The 17,420-nt window shown below is 38.7% G+C and overlaps 1 protein-coding gene across 1 annotated transcript in view; it reads left to right on the top strand.

Moving 5' to 3' along the window:
- Positions 1-17,420, top strand: part of MAGI2 (membrane associated guanylate kinase, WW and PDZ domain containing 2) — a 553,326-nt gene that overhangs the window by 491,125 nt on the left and 44,781 nt on the right. Inside the window, exons 18-20 of the mRNA XM_019474581.1 lie at positions 10,553-10,738; positions 13,481-13,655; positions 16,828-17,068. Of these exons, the coding sequence (XP_019330126.1) occupies positions 10,553-10,738; positions 13,481-13,655; positions 16,828-17,068 (602 nt within the window). The remainder of the gene's footprint in view (positions 1-10,552; positions 10,739-13,480; positions 13,656-16,827; positions 17,069-17,420) is intronic.

Here is a 17,420-nt window from a genome sequence, read left to right as displayed (position 1 = left end):
ACCTAGGTTCAAGATCCTGCTTTGCCTCCTACCCTCCGACATGTTCCTGAGGTACTTTTCTTTCTCCCCAAACAACTACATAGGTAGCCACTGTTGAACCTCCATTGAACACCTCTAATAGTAAATGAAAATTACAGCCTGCTATGGAAGTGACAAGCGAATTTATTCAAATAATAACTGCATTGAATATCAGTGAACCCAAAGAGCACCCAAATCCTAAGTTTAGAAGAACAGCAGTGAACCAAAAGATGACATTTGCTGTAGACAGTGACAGAACAGTGAAGAAATTACCCTTTCTATGTGAATTCTGTTCCAAAAATGTAGTAGAAAAAATAAGCTGAAAATTACATACTCTGTCATCAGTAATAAAAACAGGCTAAAAATCATTGGTTATTTGTAGTTTAAGGGAGGTGTATTTTCTTTACTTCATAATTATTTGGGTGAAGTAATTTGGGCTATATTAACAGGAGCATAGCCAGTAGATTGAGGGGAAATTATTATCCCCCTTTACTCAGCACTTATTAGGACCTGTCTAGAATATAGCATCCAAGTTTTAGGCCCTTTGGTAGAAGACACAACAGAAAAACTTCAGCAGCAGCCACTGAGACCTCCTGAGGCCCCTTCCAGCTTGAAATAACCTGAAAACCTTTGATTAAAATGCACAATCAGGGGTAGAAAGTGTATTAACAGTAAGAAAGTATCAACTGGATATAGGAGGTGTAATGTACAAAATACAGCTTACATCAGTATGAAATACGGATCTGCGTGGCACCATGTCAAGCACCTTGGTAGTCACTCACCTCTCATAGCAGTAGTATGTTAATTTGGTGAAATGTTGTACTATTTTTCCAGTGTTTCTGGTTTCGGAGCCAGTGCGCTTGTTGCCAGCTCATGCATCCCCACGTGGCACAGAATGATGCTGTGCAGACATACCCTAAACATACGCAGTTAAATGTAATGTAGTAATTGCAAGGCAACTCTGAAAGAATCAAATGGGCAAAATAGGTCAGAAAAGGGAATATCTTGTAGTGCCAGACACTACTAGGAATAGCATAGCCTAAAAAGTCATCTCATTGGGAGCATCCTCAGGGCAAAGTGAAGAAGGGTTCCTTTGATTTAAGAATGTTTATTTTGACAACTCTGTTCACCTCTCTACTTTCCTGTAAAAGAAAAAGACTTGAGGACTTGGAATTGTAAGTATCATCATTGCTTTTACTCAAGAAGGCAATTAGTCATGCACTGAAAGTATTTTCCTCTTTCTTGAAATCACACTTATACACTATGTTTTACAATCCAACAAATTGCAACAGCTCTTGGTCAGTACAGGAGCATCAACCTTGAGTCATTAGGCGCTTGTGCTTCAAGCACTGTTAAAATTGAGGTAGTCATTCAAACAGAGGTGCTACTAGCCTCAGAGCTGCAGGTTCATGGGTTTGCTGCTTTGCAGTCGGCCCAAAGCTCAAGGTGTTACAAAAAACCTCACCCGCTGGGTATTTGCCAGGGGAGTTAAAACTAGCTCTGGCTGTGAAGCTGTAGGACCACCCCATGAAGTCAGAGTAGCAGTGCTCCAGCTGAGTCTCATACCCTTTTCCCACCCTCTCTGATGGGGTGTGCACTGCACTGCTCCCACGTAGCCTATTAGGAGTGTTTCACCTCCCTCTGACCTGGAAAAGAGCCACGAAAGGCTCGGGGGCTCCCAGAGTTGAGGATGTTGTTCTTGTTCCAAGAGGCTTAAGATCTTGGTCAACTTTTCTCTTGACATGCTTTGCAAGGGGTTCAGTGTTACTGTTGATTTACAGACCTGCCTTTGCCTTGCAGAATTTTTCAAAATACTAAGTGCATTTTTTTACCCTTGGTACAGGCACAGAGTGAGGGCAGACTACAGCCATAATTAGAGAATAGAGTATTTTTTCACATTTTGTGATAGGCAGCACTGTAGTAGCTGTCATTTTAATAAATTACTATTAAGTAGTTTGGAGCCAGCCTTTACATCTGGATGTAATTTTGACTTACTGGTACTTGCTTAAACATCCAATTCTTGTGGCACATTTCTTTTCCTGTGTTCTATAATGGTAGAAATTTTGTCTCCCCTTTGTCAAAGCATTGCTTGGGATGTTCTTTAATCCAGCACAGGGGATTATCTTGCACCAAACTACAGTTCTGATGTGGGGCAGATCAGGAGTGGAAAGCGAGTGACAAGGATTGAATAAAGAGATTTCACAGGGCAAAGCAAGGGCGTAGACAAGGTCAGCCATGCTTCAAAATTATATCTGTAAAAGAAGATAAAGTGGATAAATAAAGAACTGTGTTTGAGCGGTACATCCAGGAGCAAGTCATTTTGGCTAGTGCAGAGCACAGAGGATCTTAGAGTGCTAAGAGATTAAAAAAAGAAAATTCACCTGGCCAGGCTCCTGACCTGTTCCTAGTGAAAGGATTAACTTCCGCTGCCCCTAAAACATGTTATCATGCTTTCCCCCAGACCCTGTCCCAACATTAAAGGCTGCTTTGGCTCCCATCCCTTCTCCATATAGGCCACCTAAATTTGACCTTACTCTGGGCTTTCTTTTGCTATGCAGGCTACACGTAGTTTATCAATATTTTGTCATCTCCAGTAGTATTTCTTTAAAGGACTCAGTGTCACGTTCCCAGCTGAATGCTTGGAAGCTAACTAGTTTTTCACTTTTAGTTTGGGGTGGATCTGGACTGATTTAACCTCGCAGCTCTGTAGAGATCTTCCCAGGCAACTGCCTTTGCCCCCCAAATTATGGACATCTTTTAGATGCCCTGGTTCAGCGGCAGAGTTAAGTGGCTAAACTGAGCAAACTACAGCCTATTTCTGAAGTCCTGCCCTGAGGAATACCTTCATGCTTCCCCCAACAAAAATATTTGCAGTGCATGTGATTCTGTGAGGAAGGGCTCCTCCTGGGGCTGTCCCCTCAAGTCCCCAGCATCCTGCAGCAACGTGTAAGGCTATGGAGGTGCAGCTGTGCCTGGGGTGGCATTGCCTCACACGACAGTACTGAATGTCACATTACAGCTAAAATACTGAAACTGAATTAATTAATCTACCCATTGCATTGCGTTTAGAATAATAATAGTGTGAGTCCTCTGTGGTAAAACTCCATTTCTGTGGAGCTTTTTAGGGTATCAAGGTAAGTTCACTATCTGCATCCCACGGAAAAGCACTTGCAGCCAGCTGGAAATGGCCAAAGGGAGATTGCTGGATGAATTTGTCCCAGAGCTTTAAGGAGTACACTTGTCCCTGCCTACTTCATATCTTCCTGCTGCATTTACTTCATGTGTTTGGGATGCAGCTTCCTCTAGGAGAAGAATTTTTGATCCCCTGTAAATCTCTTAACACCCTAGTTTCTGTAGAAAGAAACCATGTGTTGTAAACAGATCTCGTTAACTGGCAACTTCCAGTGAAATTGGAAAACTGACAATATTTCCATGAATTTTACTGTAGCAGGTACTGTCAATTAGCACAGTTATAAAGTGTAAACAAACTGAAAATACAGGCATAATCAATAAACAATTTTTAAAAGATTAAAGGCAGATGACTGTGCATGCTTGTTACAATCTTCCTCCTGTTTAGCAAAAGCAGAGTTGTAGATTTAGTTTGCCCCTACACTGCATACGCCAATGACTGCTGGATTTTCAAAACAGGATAAAACAGAGTCTAATGAAAGAGGTTTCTCTCATTTCTCAAAACATGCAGTCCTAACTAAAAACCATAAGTCCAAGATAAGCCTCTGCTGACTGCAGAAAAGTGTTCTGAAATAAGTCCCATTCAGCCCCAGAGTTTCTTTGAACTCCTCGCAGTTTAGAGATAAAAAACAGCTTATTGATCAATGATAACTGTGTGATCTGAGACAGCTATTTGTGCTGCAATTTCACCCATGCTTCTTCCTGGGTAAGATGGTGCCCGGGGACACAATTTTCTGTGACCAGTCTGCAAATTCCAGAGAAAACAGAGCTTTGGAAATTAGGATGTCTGTCTACCCCAGCTCGGAGATCTTTGGAACAGAGCAGTGAAAACCCACCTGCAGCGTGAGTCCCCTGTGGAAGATACTTGCAACTTGTGGGCAAAGAATCTGGTTTCTCATTTCTACTTGGCTTTGATATTCAGGTTTGAGCTGTTCTTCTGCCTCTTCAGCTACAAAAACACACTTTCTAAGCTTGTTTAACTGATAGTATAATTTAGAGCTAAAAGAGATTTTTACATTATTTAGTTTTTCAAATCAATATATGCAATTAATAATATGAAATAATGTTAAGAAGTGAAAGAGATTTTTAATATCACTGAAAATACATTGCTGCAGTTTACAGGCATGAAATACTCAATTGGTTATTTGATATTTTTTGGAGAATAAAGCATGGAGGATCTTAACCACATCACTCCCCTCTCTAGATTACTTCTGTCCTCCAGTGTGTTCCTGAATAGGTCGTTTGGACCTCGTGGTGCTGCTCTTGTGTTTTCAAACAACAAATTCTGTGATTATTCTTAGCACAAACCTGGGAAGGGAATCAAGGTTTTTCTAGTGATTCCACAAGGCCCATTTTGCTTTCATGAGAAGCCTGAATTAAAGTACCTAAGTTCCATTAATTTTTTCTTAGATCTTCAGATTTCTAAGGTATGTGCACTCCTTCCCACCTAGCTTCTTATGCCTGTGCTATGCAAGTAAATATGCTCCATATCAGCACACAATGGGATGTTTCAATTCATAGGTTCATTAACCTTATAAACAAAAGGGATTATTGTCATCTGCAACTATGCAGCATGCCACAGATTTCTATTTTCCAAATGAGTGTCACATAAAATAGGCCATCAATTTCAGGAAAATATTTTATCTTGATTCTAATATTATCCCTGATAGAAAGTCCGTCATACTCAAGCTTCCCAAATTTTAGATTATTCAGTAGCAATGAAATTACAGATGTCTACATTCAATATATTCTCCCAATTAAAATCTGATATGCTGGAGCCTGCTGGGTGAATGAAAACTCTTGCACCTTTTGAGAATTGAGGATATAATAAATATTCATGTGATCAGCTGTATAACATTCAAAAGGACAGCTGCCTCAGGAAGGTTCATTTGCTTGGTTTACTATCTATATCCGTTAATATTAGAAAAGATTGCAAGAATTTATCTGCCAGAGGGTTTAATAGATAAAGTAGAGGTTCGATTTTTTCCCCTTAACTGATCATTTTTGACATTTAGCTACTATATAGGGGAAAAAACAGGAAAGTTGCTTTCTACAAAATACAGTCTCAACAGTTATGACTAAAAGTACTGAATAGATGTAAAAAAAATTCTTGATGTAAACCAGAAAAGCATTATTTGTTGGTAACGTCTTCTTAAAATAAGCTGTTTCCAGCATGTGGGTCGCCCAAGCGAGGACAAATCATTTTCATTTCCAAAAAGCAAGAGGCTGATAGAAATACACAGTGTTAGAAGCAGTATCTGTATTCAGCAACTGCTCTGGCTTTGTATGCAGCTGACCCAAGCATACAGACCCTCAGGTGTAAAGCCACAGAACTTACTCTTCCTTTTCTATGACAAGAAGGTGTGGGAAGGATGTTAAATTGGATCATGGAGAGTAAAAGTGGGTGATTTTATCAAATTAAAATATTAATATAGAGAAAAATGTGAATTTGTATTTATCAGTAAGTTACTGAAAGCAGAACCTACCCACTTTCTAAATGCAAAAAAGTCTTTTAAATCATTTTGTCTCTTAATTTTTTAATTTAAGTTCTCTTTTGATAATGAGCTTAGAGCTGATCATTGCACAATTAACTACCTTCTGGGAAAGCATCAGCTGCTAGGTGCCAGCCCTGGGTCAGTTTGTGTTCCTGACATAAATGCTGTAAATCTCTAAGGGAGATTTAGGGGGAGAGGTTGATGGCTTCAAATATCTTGGAAGCTTTGGTGCTCTCAGGATTCAAATCTCCCTGAAGTCACAAATTTTGCATAAAACACAGTGCAGAAAAATTAGATCCCATCATAAGATCCATTGTTCGGAAATGCTTCTGCAACATTGCTGTTCTCGGCTAGGTTTTTTGGGATCTAGGATTATGACTTCTGCCTCGGAAGAATTTTTTTTCTTAAGGTACATATCCATATATATATCACTCAAGTATCACATTTTGGATGACTTGATAGTATTAGCGGAAAAAATCTATATATCTGTTTTGAAGGGCTGTATGTTTCATATACATATAAATTGTATCTCACTAATTTCCCATATTTTCAACAGTTAAAAAAATCTGTGTAAATCCCTGTTTACCATAATATTTTTCCGTTGCAGTCTCATCGATTGTATAGTCTGAGAGAACTAAGAAATGAATTGTCCTGCAAAGGGGCAGCTTGTTTTCTGTGCTCACTCTTAGCATGAATAATGGGATTCCAGAAAAAAACCCACAAATCCAAGTGTTTCTGTGTAGCCTGCTAATATTAAATGCTGCTCAGGTAACTCTGTGTTTTGAAATAAGTGGATCAAATTCTCTGCAGAGTCTAATCCAGGCTCGCGCTGCCACTGTTCAAAATGTACATATGTTTGGAGAACAGCTTGTGGCAAATGCTTAAAAGAGGTGTGAATAGATTAGTAAAAATTTTTAAGGGCGAGTGGAATCATTTATCACCAGTCAAGTGATCTGGGACTTCCTTTAAAAGGTTCCATTATTAAATGCTCTGCTTAGATAAAAATAAAACACTGAAGATGCAATTTAAGAAAAAATATGATGTGCTAACAAAGCCATAATTAAATGCCAAACATGGGAGGTTTCTTCCTGAGAAGAGACGTGTGATGCTGGGAGCGATCGAAGGGCTGCGGAGCTCCGCGCTGTCCCTGGCCATGACCAGTGGCAGAGGGGACAGCACCTGCAGCAGACAGAGACCTTCCCCAGGCACCTCCTCATCTTTCACAACCATGATTTTCTGATTTAATCAGCAGTGGATCCACCCTTGTGAATTTGTCTAATCCCTTTTTGAATCCTTTCATTCTTCTGGCCCTCCAGAAGGTTGCCCCACCTCCTCTTCTCCAAGCTGCACATAGCAAACTCATGGACTACTTTGAACAGAGGCTGTTCTCTGCTTCTGACTGCCATGTTGTCTTTCTCTGAATCTTTGCTAGCTCAGTGCTATGATTTTTGAGTGGGGCTACTGGAACTATCAGCAATACTCAGACTTTAGGTGCACAGAAGTAACTAGCAATGGTTTGTTTCATTTGCTATTCTTTTTCTAAATCTTAAAATTGTATTTACTGTTTTACTAAGTTTATGTTTTTAGAGAAGTAGGCACACTGATTTCAAGATCTCCTGAGTGGTAATAATTAATTTAGGGCCCATCCCTGCTTAAGCTTAGGCAGGGTTATTTTTTCCCCATGTGCATCATCTTGCATTCCTTTTCATGAGATCTTGTCTGCCACTTCACTCAGCCCACTCGGTACTGACAGTTTTACAGCTCTTCCATGCCTGTTTTAGATGTGACCATTCTGAACGATAAAAATTCTCCATTATGGAAATTCACAGTTCATTTCTACCTTTGTTCCTTAACTTTCACCTAATTAATCCCCTATGAGAGTATCTCCTTATCCCTTCAAAGTAAGTATATCACCACCAAAGGCTCTTAAAATTAAAAGTTTTCTAACATATTCTGACACGTTCATATTTTCATGAACAACCTGCATATCAAATAATCTGCATCCCTTCGAAGCACTCATGCTTGTAAATAAATCCTTAAGTAAATCCTTCCCTCCCAAGGCAGCAGCAGGGACCATGGTGGTCAGGATATTGTGGCTTAGGAGGAGACTCAGGCAGATCTCCAGTTGGGAGAGCGAGCAGAGACCAGCAACTCCTCGGAATATTACTGGGAGAGAAGGAGCAAGGAGATATACTTTTCCTCATACGATCTAGAAATGCAGAGAAACCAGCTTCTGCTGAATGGCTGTGAGTTTCATTAGTGATTCACTGGATTTGCCCATAAAACCCTGATATAGCATACCACTGGTCTCCTTTGCAGACTCTGGCAGAGATTCAGGTTCCTTCTGCAAAAGCTTTCCACACCCCACTCCGCAGCAAGATCATATGACAACACATTGCACCAATACTACCTCAGAAGAGGAGCATTAAATCCTCAAAAAACGAAGTGCAGTAGAAAAGAGACCTTGACAGACACAAGCTTTGTCCTGAAGGCCACCTACTGTTGATCCTTTCAGAGCACAGCAGGACAAAGGGAGTGCAGTGGTACCAAAACATTTAGAGTAGATACCTTTATGGGGAAGATAAAGGCCATCAGGCTTAAGAGGAAGAAAAAATGAATACAAAGTTCCTCCTCTTTCTCCCTCCCTTCCCTTTTCTCAGGATTTGGAGCAGAGTCGGACTCTTATGGCGCTCTCACCTCCAGCTTTGATTTTAGCAGACATCTCAAACATGTAGACATCTGCTCTATTCACTTGTCAGGTGCAAGAAGTCCAAGTCCAACAAAAATTGTTCTGACAAATTAATAGGATTTCCCACCCACCCCACCCCCTACTGAAATGATGTCTCTACTTAATTATTTAGGCTAGCAAAAACATCTTCTTTAGGGTTAGCAATGGCAAGCATAGGAATTTTAACTATGGCATCTCGGCCATAATACTTCCCCTTCTTTCTTCCCACTTTCATGTAAGGCAGTCTCATTTTCAGATCTCCACTGATGTGTAGTACAGACATGGTAATTTCACATATACCAGAAACAGGCACGTTTTAGTCTTAGCTTAAATGATTCTTGGTCATGCTTTAAGAATTGATTTGATGCGAAAGGCTCTGTGTGAATGAAACCATTTCAGTGTCGTTGCTCTTTTACTTGTTTACTTACTGATACGCTTGCGTGGCAGTTATACATCTGCATCGAGGGCAAAATAAATGCAAGTTTTGTACAAAGTGCGGCTAGTTATATTCAGCATATTTTAAAATATAGAAATTTTTAGACATTGTGACATAAATTAGGTGCTTATTTCCTAAGCAGCAAGACATTTCTGAAGTACACTAATTGAGCTGTATTACTTAAAACCATAATTTAATTTATATTCTTACCTGAACTATAGTGGTAAAGAAGCATGCAGTTTGATTATGGCTTGCACTTCAGAGTACTCTCTTACATTTTTAGTTCTCAGAAAAATAATTTTTAACACTGTAAACAACACTTGCATCCATACTAGAAACAAAAGTCACTTTGAGGTATGTGTATTGTGACTTTGCATGAGATGTGCAAACTGTGTTTATCACCATCACCTTCAGGGAATGTTTATCAGAGGGCTGAGAAATTTGTTCTGCAGTGACAGAGTATTCTGAACACACCTCCTGTTAGAGCTTTGTTTTATATGGGCATTGATAGCCTAGATATTTCCCAAAAAAATGTTTGATTAATCTTTTCTTTCACCTTTTCCGAGTTCTTTTTAGATATTAGAACTTTAAGGATATATTATGTTAAAAAAAAAGAAACACAACTCTTTTTAAACACCAGTTGCAGGTGGATAGTGAGGCCAAGCAGCTCTGTGGTAAGTTTGCCAAGACTGAAGTGTGAGATTGGTGAGGGATACTCAGACACCATTAGGATATTAATAGAACATATAGACAAATTTAATTGTGATAAGCATATTTATGAGTAGTAGAGAAAGAGAAAAATGCTTTTTGGGGAGCCTAGATAGAGAGAAAAGAAGTCAGCTATAGTATATGCACTTAGTTAAAAAACAGAGAATAGGGAAGAAACACTGGGACAAAGATCAAGAGTAATATTTAGAAAATTCAATGGAAAATAAGGGAAAAGACAGAACAAGAGAATGGATGGAGTACACAGAAAGGTGGAGAACCACAGAGAAGAGCAAAAGGAGAAACAAAGTTGATCTGTAACGTTTTGAGAATGGGGAGGGGAGTGTCTATTTGATGTAGTAAATGTGTCTATGCACTCATAATTAACTGTAAATTCATGCTGGCATGTATCTAATTAGAAAGCTGCACATCTCAATAAATCTTCAGTATGACTTCTATTTATCAGTTAACATATTTGAATGGAGGAGGAGAACAATTTAGTGAACCCTGGGCATTTTCAGTAATAACATCTGTTTGTATATAAAATAAATCATGTTTGTAGTGCCTCTATTGCAACATACAAATAAAGAAATTCTGTAAACTAGGAGGTGGGAGGCAATTTATGACTACTACTTATTGTGCAAATTTATCCCCTTCGCTGTTTTAATGCCTTATTGTTCTCCTGATCTGTTTATTGTCTTGTTACGTGCCAGGTTTGCAAACTAGCTGAACCATGAACTGATTTTGGACTTCATATGTATATGCCATGTATATGTACATCTGGATTCTGAATTTTTAGTGAAATCTGTACTGTGTTAATGCAAATGACATTTTATAAGAATTTATTTTCTTATACATTTATACACAAGATGTTTTTTAATTCATATAGAACTTTCTTCCAAATGAACTCATTTTCTTTTCCTTGTGAACATCACCACTTGTTTCAGCATATGTTAACTGTGACTATTGTTCCTTGTCTAGCTGTACCCCATAAAATAGGGCGGATAATTGATGGAAGTCCTGCAGATCGCTGTGCAAAACTTAAAGTTGGAGACCGGATCTTAGCTGTGAATGGCCAGTCTATTATTAACATGCCTCACGCAGATATTGTGAAGCTAATTAAAGATGCAGGTCTCAGTGTAACTCTTCGCATCATTCCTCAGGAGGGTAAGTCAATGACCCTTAAAAACAGGAAGAAAATTTTAAGTAGCCTCCAATTAGCTTGAATTATGTCACCGCTTGAAAGAACATCTTTTGTTTCGCTTTCTCAGCTGTAACGTACAGCACACCAAAATTACAGCCTTGGAACCAGCTCGAATAATATCTGAATTCTTGAAAAGGTTTCTAGTTATGAAAAGGGTATTTAAAGCAAACCTGGAAAAACCTGAGAGAGAGCTGAGTACCAGAAAGTCAGTGTTAATGTCTTTTGGAAGACTTGTCTTCTACATGGAAAAGGACCCTACAAGAGAGACAGGTTTTGAGTTTGTTCCCTTATATCCTGCTATAAACCAAACCAAAGTTTGGCAAAGTGACTCACAAGAGACTGCAATGGCTGTCACCAGACATGTTCAGCTACCAGCTACCTGTGACAAAAAGCAATGTGAAGGAAGAGTTCAGATTTGGTAGTTTCCTCCACATATATCACTATAAATGCACAAGGCAAGAAAGAACTGAACCCTAAATTATCTCATTTGTAAGATGAGGATAAGGGGACAGACTCATTACTCTGGTCATTACTCCACAGCTAATCAGTGAAGATCTTTTGATATGGGTTTCATGGGTTTTGGGGTTGATTTCAGGGCTTTTTTTAGTATAGTGATGCGCTGTACTGGTGTATGAATTGTACTGTATTAATGAGACTGTGTCTTTATATCTCGGCAACAAATACCATTAGAGCTAGGAATGTCACCTAGCAAGTAATGTAATTACTTAATGATCCATGCTCCAGTTAGACGACCTTCCCCTTCTGCTGCTGCATCCAGCAACGGGACAAGGAAATAGTCTGACACTAGCCATGGTCTGTAACTGGGGGAACTTACCTACTTTGTTAAATAAATGCAGTGAAGGGAAAAACACAAACATACACAAGTTCAGAATTCACACCAAAGAGCTGCTGTATAATAACTGGAGGTCAGTTTTGCAAGAATCTACAAAGTGTGATGCTGCATGCAGCCCATGCAGCTTATTTAGGCCTCCCTGGTACCCAGATTAATTCATATTAGCAAATTGCTAATAGTTCAGTGTTAGAGATGGGTACCTTAAATTAGAAAGAAAGCAGGGGTGCATCTGAGATGCAGTGCTACAAGATGTTCTCAGGTGCTAGTGGCGAGAAATGATTTGTGCCCAAGGCATGGCTTCCCTGTGTGACTGTGTGACACTGGACACCTCATTTGCCTTCTGATATTAGCTTCCCAGCTTATAAAATTAGGAAAAAATCTAATACCTCTGTAATGTACTTTCAGGTGAAAAATACCATATAAATGCAAAGCAGTTTTAGAAGCAGCTTTACGATTTGACTAGTTCATCCATAGTTATGAAAGTAATGTAGAAATGAGGGACAACATTCCCAATCTTCCTCTCTGAAACTCTGCAATACAAAAGAGACTCACAGATGCAAAATGGGCAATTAAAACCTTAAACATAGTAATTACACAGACAAGTATTGCTTATGCCTGCATGAGGAGTGTTTTAAGTGCAAATACACAAGCTTTTTTGACAATTAAGCCTAAATTGAAAGATTTTTCATAAAGTAGCCAAAATTTTTTAAATAATTATGAGCGTAAACTAAATAAGTAGAAAGCCATTAGAAATGTGCAGTCATAGGGGACAAATTCACATGTTAAAAAATAAAATAATTCAAAATTCATACTAGATTCAAATATAAAACTAGGCAAGATCTGGATCATGCATAGCTATTGCTGTTAGGTATGCTCAGCCATATGCATGTCCATTCTTGATGCTTTGCACCACGCCACATTGGCCTCGCTCATTCTGTTGCAAGCAGGAATAAAAAAATATAATGTGTAACTTTGCTGTTGATAATGCACGAGCAATTACTTCTGCAGTGCTCTGTCTTCTTGTGGATGGAGTCTCTCTCATTTACGTTTCTTAATAGATAAACAAGCAACATAACTGTGCCAGTGTGTCGGGAGAAATATATTCGACATGAGCTCAGTGCCAAATGTGTCTTTCCCTAAGTGCAGTGGGAAGCCTGAAGGAAGACTGGCATCCTTTACTTGTAACAAGGCCACGAGGCCACATTTCCTACCCCAGCCTCTCTGTCTTTTTGAATATTATGTTGTTTGGAAGGAAGGATTCTGGTTTTCTGCAGTATTCCTATGTGAAACCCTGGTCATTTGGCACAATACAGTGAAATAAAACATCAGTTTAGCTGGCTAGTCAGAATTTATTGAGATTGGGTTTACTGTTCACAGTCCCCAAAGATTTAAAAAAGATAGGAAACTCTTGTTGAGCTCAAAGACAGCAGCAGCTAACACAAACACACCAGTGTTTTAGCTTTTGTGATGACAGTCTGTCATCCATAAGACTGGTGAAAGCAATAAAATCGTTCATTCTTTCAAAATGAAAAGTTTTCAAATATCAGTATTTCTAGGCTTTAAAAGAAATCATGAAACACAGAAGCCATTTGCTTTGTTCAATTGGGTTTTAAATAATGGAGGTGTCAACTGGAGTTATAGAATTGACCAAGATTTCAGATCCCACAGACTATCAAAAGGAGCCCATTAGGTTCAGATGTCTTAAAATCTAATTATAACCCAAGAGAGTAAAAGCGACAAAGCATAAATTTTCAGAGGTAGCGTGTGACCAAAAATGATTATTGTCTACCTTTGCCCTTTATTAAATGCCGTGCTGTGACAGGTCTTTAATCTCCAGCTTTCCATTACGCAGAGCTGAACAGCCCAGCCTCGGCCCCCAGCTCGGAGAAGCAGAGCCCCATGGCCCAGCAGCACAGCCCCATGGCCCAGCAGAGTCCCCTGGCGCAGCAGAGCCCCGTCGCCCAGCACAGCCCCGTCGCCCAGCCACCGCCTCCGCAGCCCCTCCAGCTGCAGGGACATGAAAACAGGTAAGAGCGGCTCCTCCAGCCTCTGCCTCCTGTGAGGACCACAGGACACCCTTGCGCTGGGTCTTCATGCTGTTCCTAGGGGCTGTGAGCCATCGCCTGTGGGGCTCTGACAAGCCACAGTCCCGTGATTGCGCTCACAGAACATGAATTGTGCATGCCAGGATGATCTGTAAGTCTTGTTCAGGTATAAAACACATTATTATGAACAAGGGTCTAGCCAACCTTCCTCAAACATCCATCAGGATCATATGTTTGCCAAGGAACTAAACACTGAAGTATTCCTTGCTAATAATTTCATTGCTAATATATTACTTTCTTATATCACAACTTACAAAATACAGGTATATCAGTATCCGATCGTGAGGTGGCCTTTTTTTTCATTATCTGACATGTCTTTTTTTTTTTTTGTCTGTTAGAGTTCTAGAGTCAGGAATATATTTTTATAACAGGTTTTATCTATGGTGTATTATTTTCCAGCCAATTTCTCATGTGTAATTTTTTTTTGAAATTTTTTTTTTTTTTTTTGTCTGTTAGAGTTCTGGAGTCAGGAATATATTTTTATAACAGGTTTTATCTATGGTGTATTATTTTCCAGCCAATTTCTCATGTGTAATTTATGCATATGCATTGACAAATTTATCTGGATGGAAATTAAATGGTAGGGGGATAGAAATTTTGTGACCAGCTGTATTAAAAGCTGTATATATAAAAAGCACACTCAGGCTGTGGGATGATACAACTTTCTGTGATCTCCAATCAACACTATTTAGTCTTGGGATTAATTTTTGGCATGTTAAATGAGGCTGATTACACTGACTGTCTTTATGCTAATCTTCAGTAACCAACATACCTCATCAGGACCCTCTTCCCCAAATAGTAGATTCTGGTTACAGAATTATAACTTTTTGCTTCTGGAGATACTTGAGTTCAGTTGTGATTTAGACACTATGCCCTCTAATTCTCCTTGCTTAACAGATGTAGCACTTTCACTTGCCCAAAATTATTTTCTCTCAATTAGTCACACTTGGCAAATTTCTTTGCTTTGTATTTCATTGGGTACTTCTTCCAAAAGTGATCACCTCCTAGAAGACATATGTTTCTGACAAAATCCAATGCAAAGCTTTCAGAAAAGTCTGCGCAGTTGTAGGTCAGCATTAAATGTCTGTTGAATTGGGAATTTTCAGAGGGGACCAGTAAATGATATTAATTAAAGTTCCAAAAAGAAATTCTGTAATAGTTTTACTGAAAAGCATAAGCTATAATTGGTCATGCCACCATTTGTGTATTCAGCAAAAATTGCAGTGCCTCCAACTGTAAATAAAAGCATCATCTTCTGGGATACAGCTGTGGTCGTATTTTGGGAACCTGACTAAGGATGACTCTTATTCCAGAAAAAGGTCCATTATGGCTAGTTCATATAGTATAATTTTTCACTAGACTTTATAAGTCAGATTACAGCTTGTTTATATAGCCATGTACATTGTTTCTGTATCAAAATCAAAATACTATAAGATATTTAAACTCTTAGGAATACTAACTAGTATTTTTACTTCCAATATTAATGAAGCTCAGTATCATAGTAAGCCTGTTTGTTCTCCGTCTTCTTTGTACAGGATCATGATACCGAGTAAAGAAAGTAAGAGGATTGCATGTATGCATGCAGATCTTATTATAGATGCCATGTACCGGTTTTAAAAGAACATGTGGCAGCAGGCTATTTTCATCTTCTCAGAAAAGTCAAAGGGAAATACTTCTGATATTTTTGTGTCTGGTTAGACATTCAGCTAATTAAAGCTAGTGTGTAGGAAGTTTTGCCATAATGTTACTGTAACTGTGCTAATAAAGTAATGAAGTTTTGAAACATATCTGAAACATTTTGAAATGTTTAGAATATTTAGATTGTCTTTTCATACATAAATTAACATGATCAAAACCAATGCTCTCAGTTTTTCAGAATGTGATTTTTTTTAATCACTAAGTACATTTCAAAATCCCTTTCACAGTCTGTATGTGTTCATGTATCTGCACGTGTACATGTACATACATGGCCACTTGGTTGACTGAAAACTTCCAGACCATTATTAAAGCAGAGTTTGAAATGTGTTATTTCCTGTACAGGAAAAAAATATTTCCATTGGTACCTAGGGGAGAGTGTAAAAACATCCACTATGTGAAAATTTTTGTTAAATCTAACTCAAACCACTATTACAGAATTACCTTGCTAAAAAGGTTCGGGAATTCCTTTGTGCCCATTCAGCATGTTACATGGCTGAGGTACAGAGATTTGCAGTAAGAAATATTCCTTACTTCACCCTGAAGTGTGAAATGCCATTATGCACTGATTTCCATGTGGTAAGGGAAAAGTTTACTCATTCCCATCTGAGTAAATTAATTAACTAGTCGCTATACTACAGAAAGTCACATTTTCTTTGAAATGTTAGGACTCATCTTTCTGTAACCAGTGACCAATTAAAACAATAATTTACTTGTTATTAATTCCTTATTAACCCAATTTGTTTTCCTTTCACCCTGTGTTACTTCTGTGCATAACTACTGATATGACCTGATACAAGCTTGTAGCCAGATAGTATTACAGGGAGTGTGTAATAATAATAATACACGCTATATTAACAGATGTTATATCAAAGAATATCTTTCATTAAAAAGATGACAGCTAGTACAAAGAAGCTCACAATAATAATAGTTTATGTCAATGAAACAGAGGGGCTATAAATGTCTGCACTGATGTTTCATTTACTCTATAGATATCTTAATTCTGGAAAAAAGCACTTTATAAACTCAGTGCATTATTTTGTAGTGAGTTTTGTGGGTGTTTTCACATGCAGTTTCATCTTCCAAGTAGGCAAGATAGGTGGGAATCAAGATGCTTTCCCTGTTCCTGTCCTTTTGAGTCTAATCCTGATCTCACTGATACGAGCTGGAAAATTGCACAGTATGACCTGAGGGAAAATTGCTTACGTCCATGTTTCAAAAGCGCTCACTGTTTTTGGATGCCTCAACTATTTACCCCCGAATGTTTTGCTTCTCTGTGAAAATTTGTTTTATGCAATTTTGCAGTCAGGCAGTTTGCTTTCACTCTTCAATATTGCATGTAATGCATATTCTTAACGTTTTGCCACTTTCTGAAACTAAGTCATTTTGTTTTTCTCAGTTATAGGTCAGAAGTAAAAGCCAGACAGGACGTGAAACCTGATATCAGGCAACCTCCATTTACAGACTACAGGCAGTCCTCAACGGACTACCGACAGCCTCCGCTGGACTACAGGCATCCTCCGGTGATGGATTACCAGCAGCCACCACCTCTCGACTACAGGCAGCCGCCCTTGATAGATTACAGGCAGCATTCGCCCGACACCAGGCAGTACCCTCTGTCAGAGTACAGGCAGCCCCAGGTACAAACTGAAATACTTGCAGCACTCCTAAACAGAAAGCATCGGGTCTGTAAGGAGAGATCATGTATATTAGTAAAAAAGATGACATTATAGAAGAAAAAGGCACCTTTATTGGTTTTACTCTGAGTTACTATTTCTCTGTAGAGGGAATTACCTCAAAACCATTAATATTAATGAAGAACTATGTGATCTGTCAAATAGCACTACATTTATAGTTGTGTGACTGTAATGTTAAATAAATGCTATTTTTAAGTACTGGAGAGTTAAAATAAAAGTTCTAAAATAAGCTGCCTTTGCATCAGTGAGGAATTTTTTTTTATTCCTAGGAACATAATACAGTCATCAAACAGTG

Source organism: Aptenodytes forsteri, unplaced genomic scaffold (assembly GCF_000699145.1).
Source record: "Aptenodytes forsteri isolate BGI_AS27 unplaced genomic scaffold, ASM69914v1 Scaffold137, whole genome shotgun sequence".
Classification (NCBI taxonomy): Eukaryota; Metazoa; Chordata; class Aves; order Sphenisciformes; family Spheniscidae; genus Aptenodytes; species Aptenodytes forsteri.
Note: the sequence above shows the minus strand (reverse complement) of the source record. Positions and strands in the feature narration are given on the sequence as shown.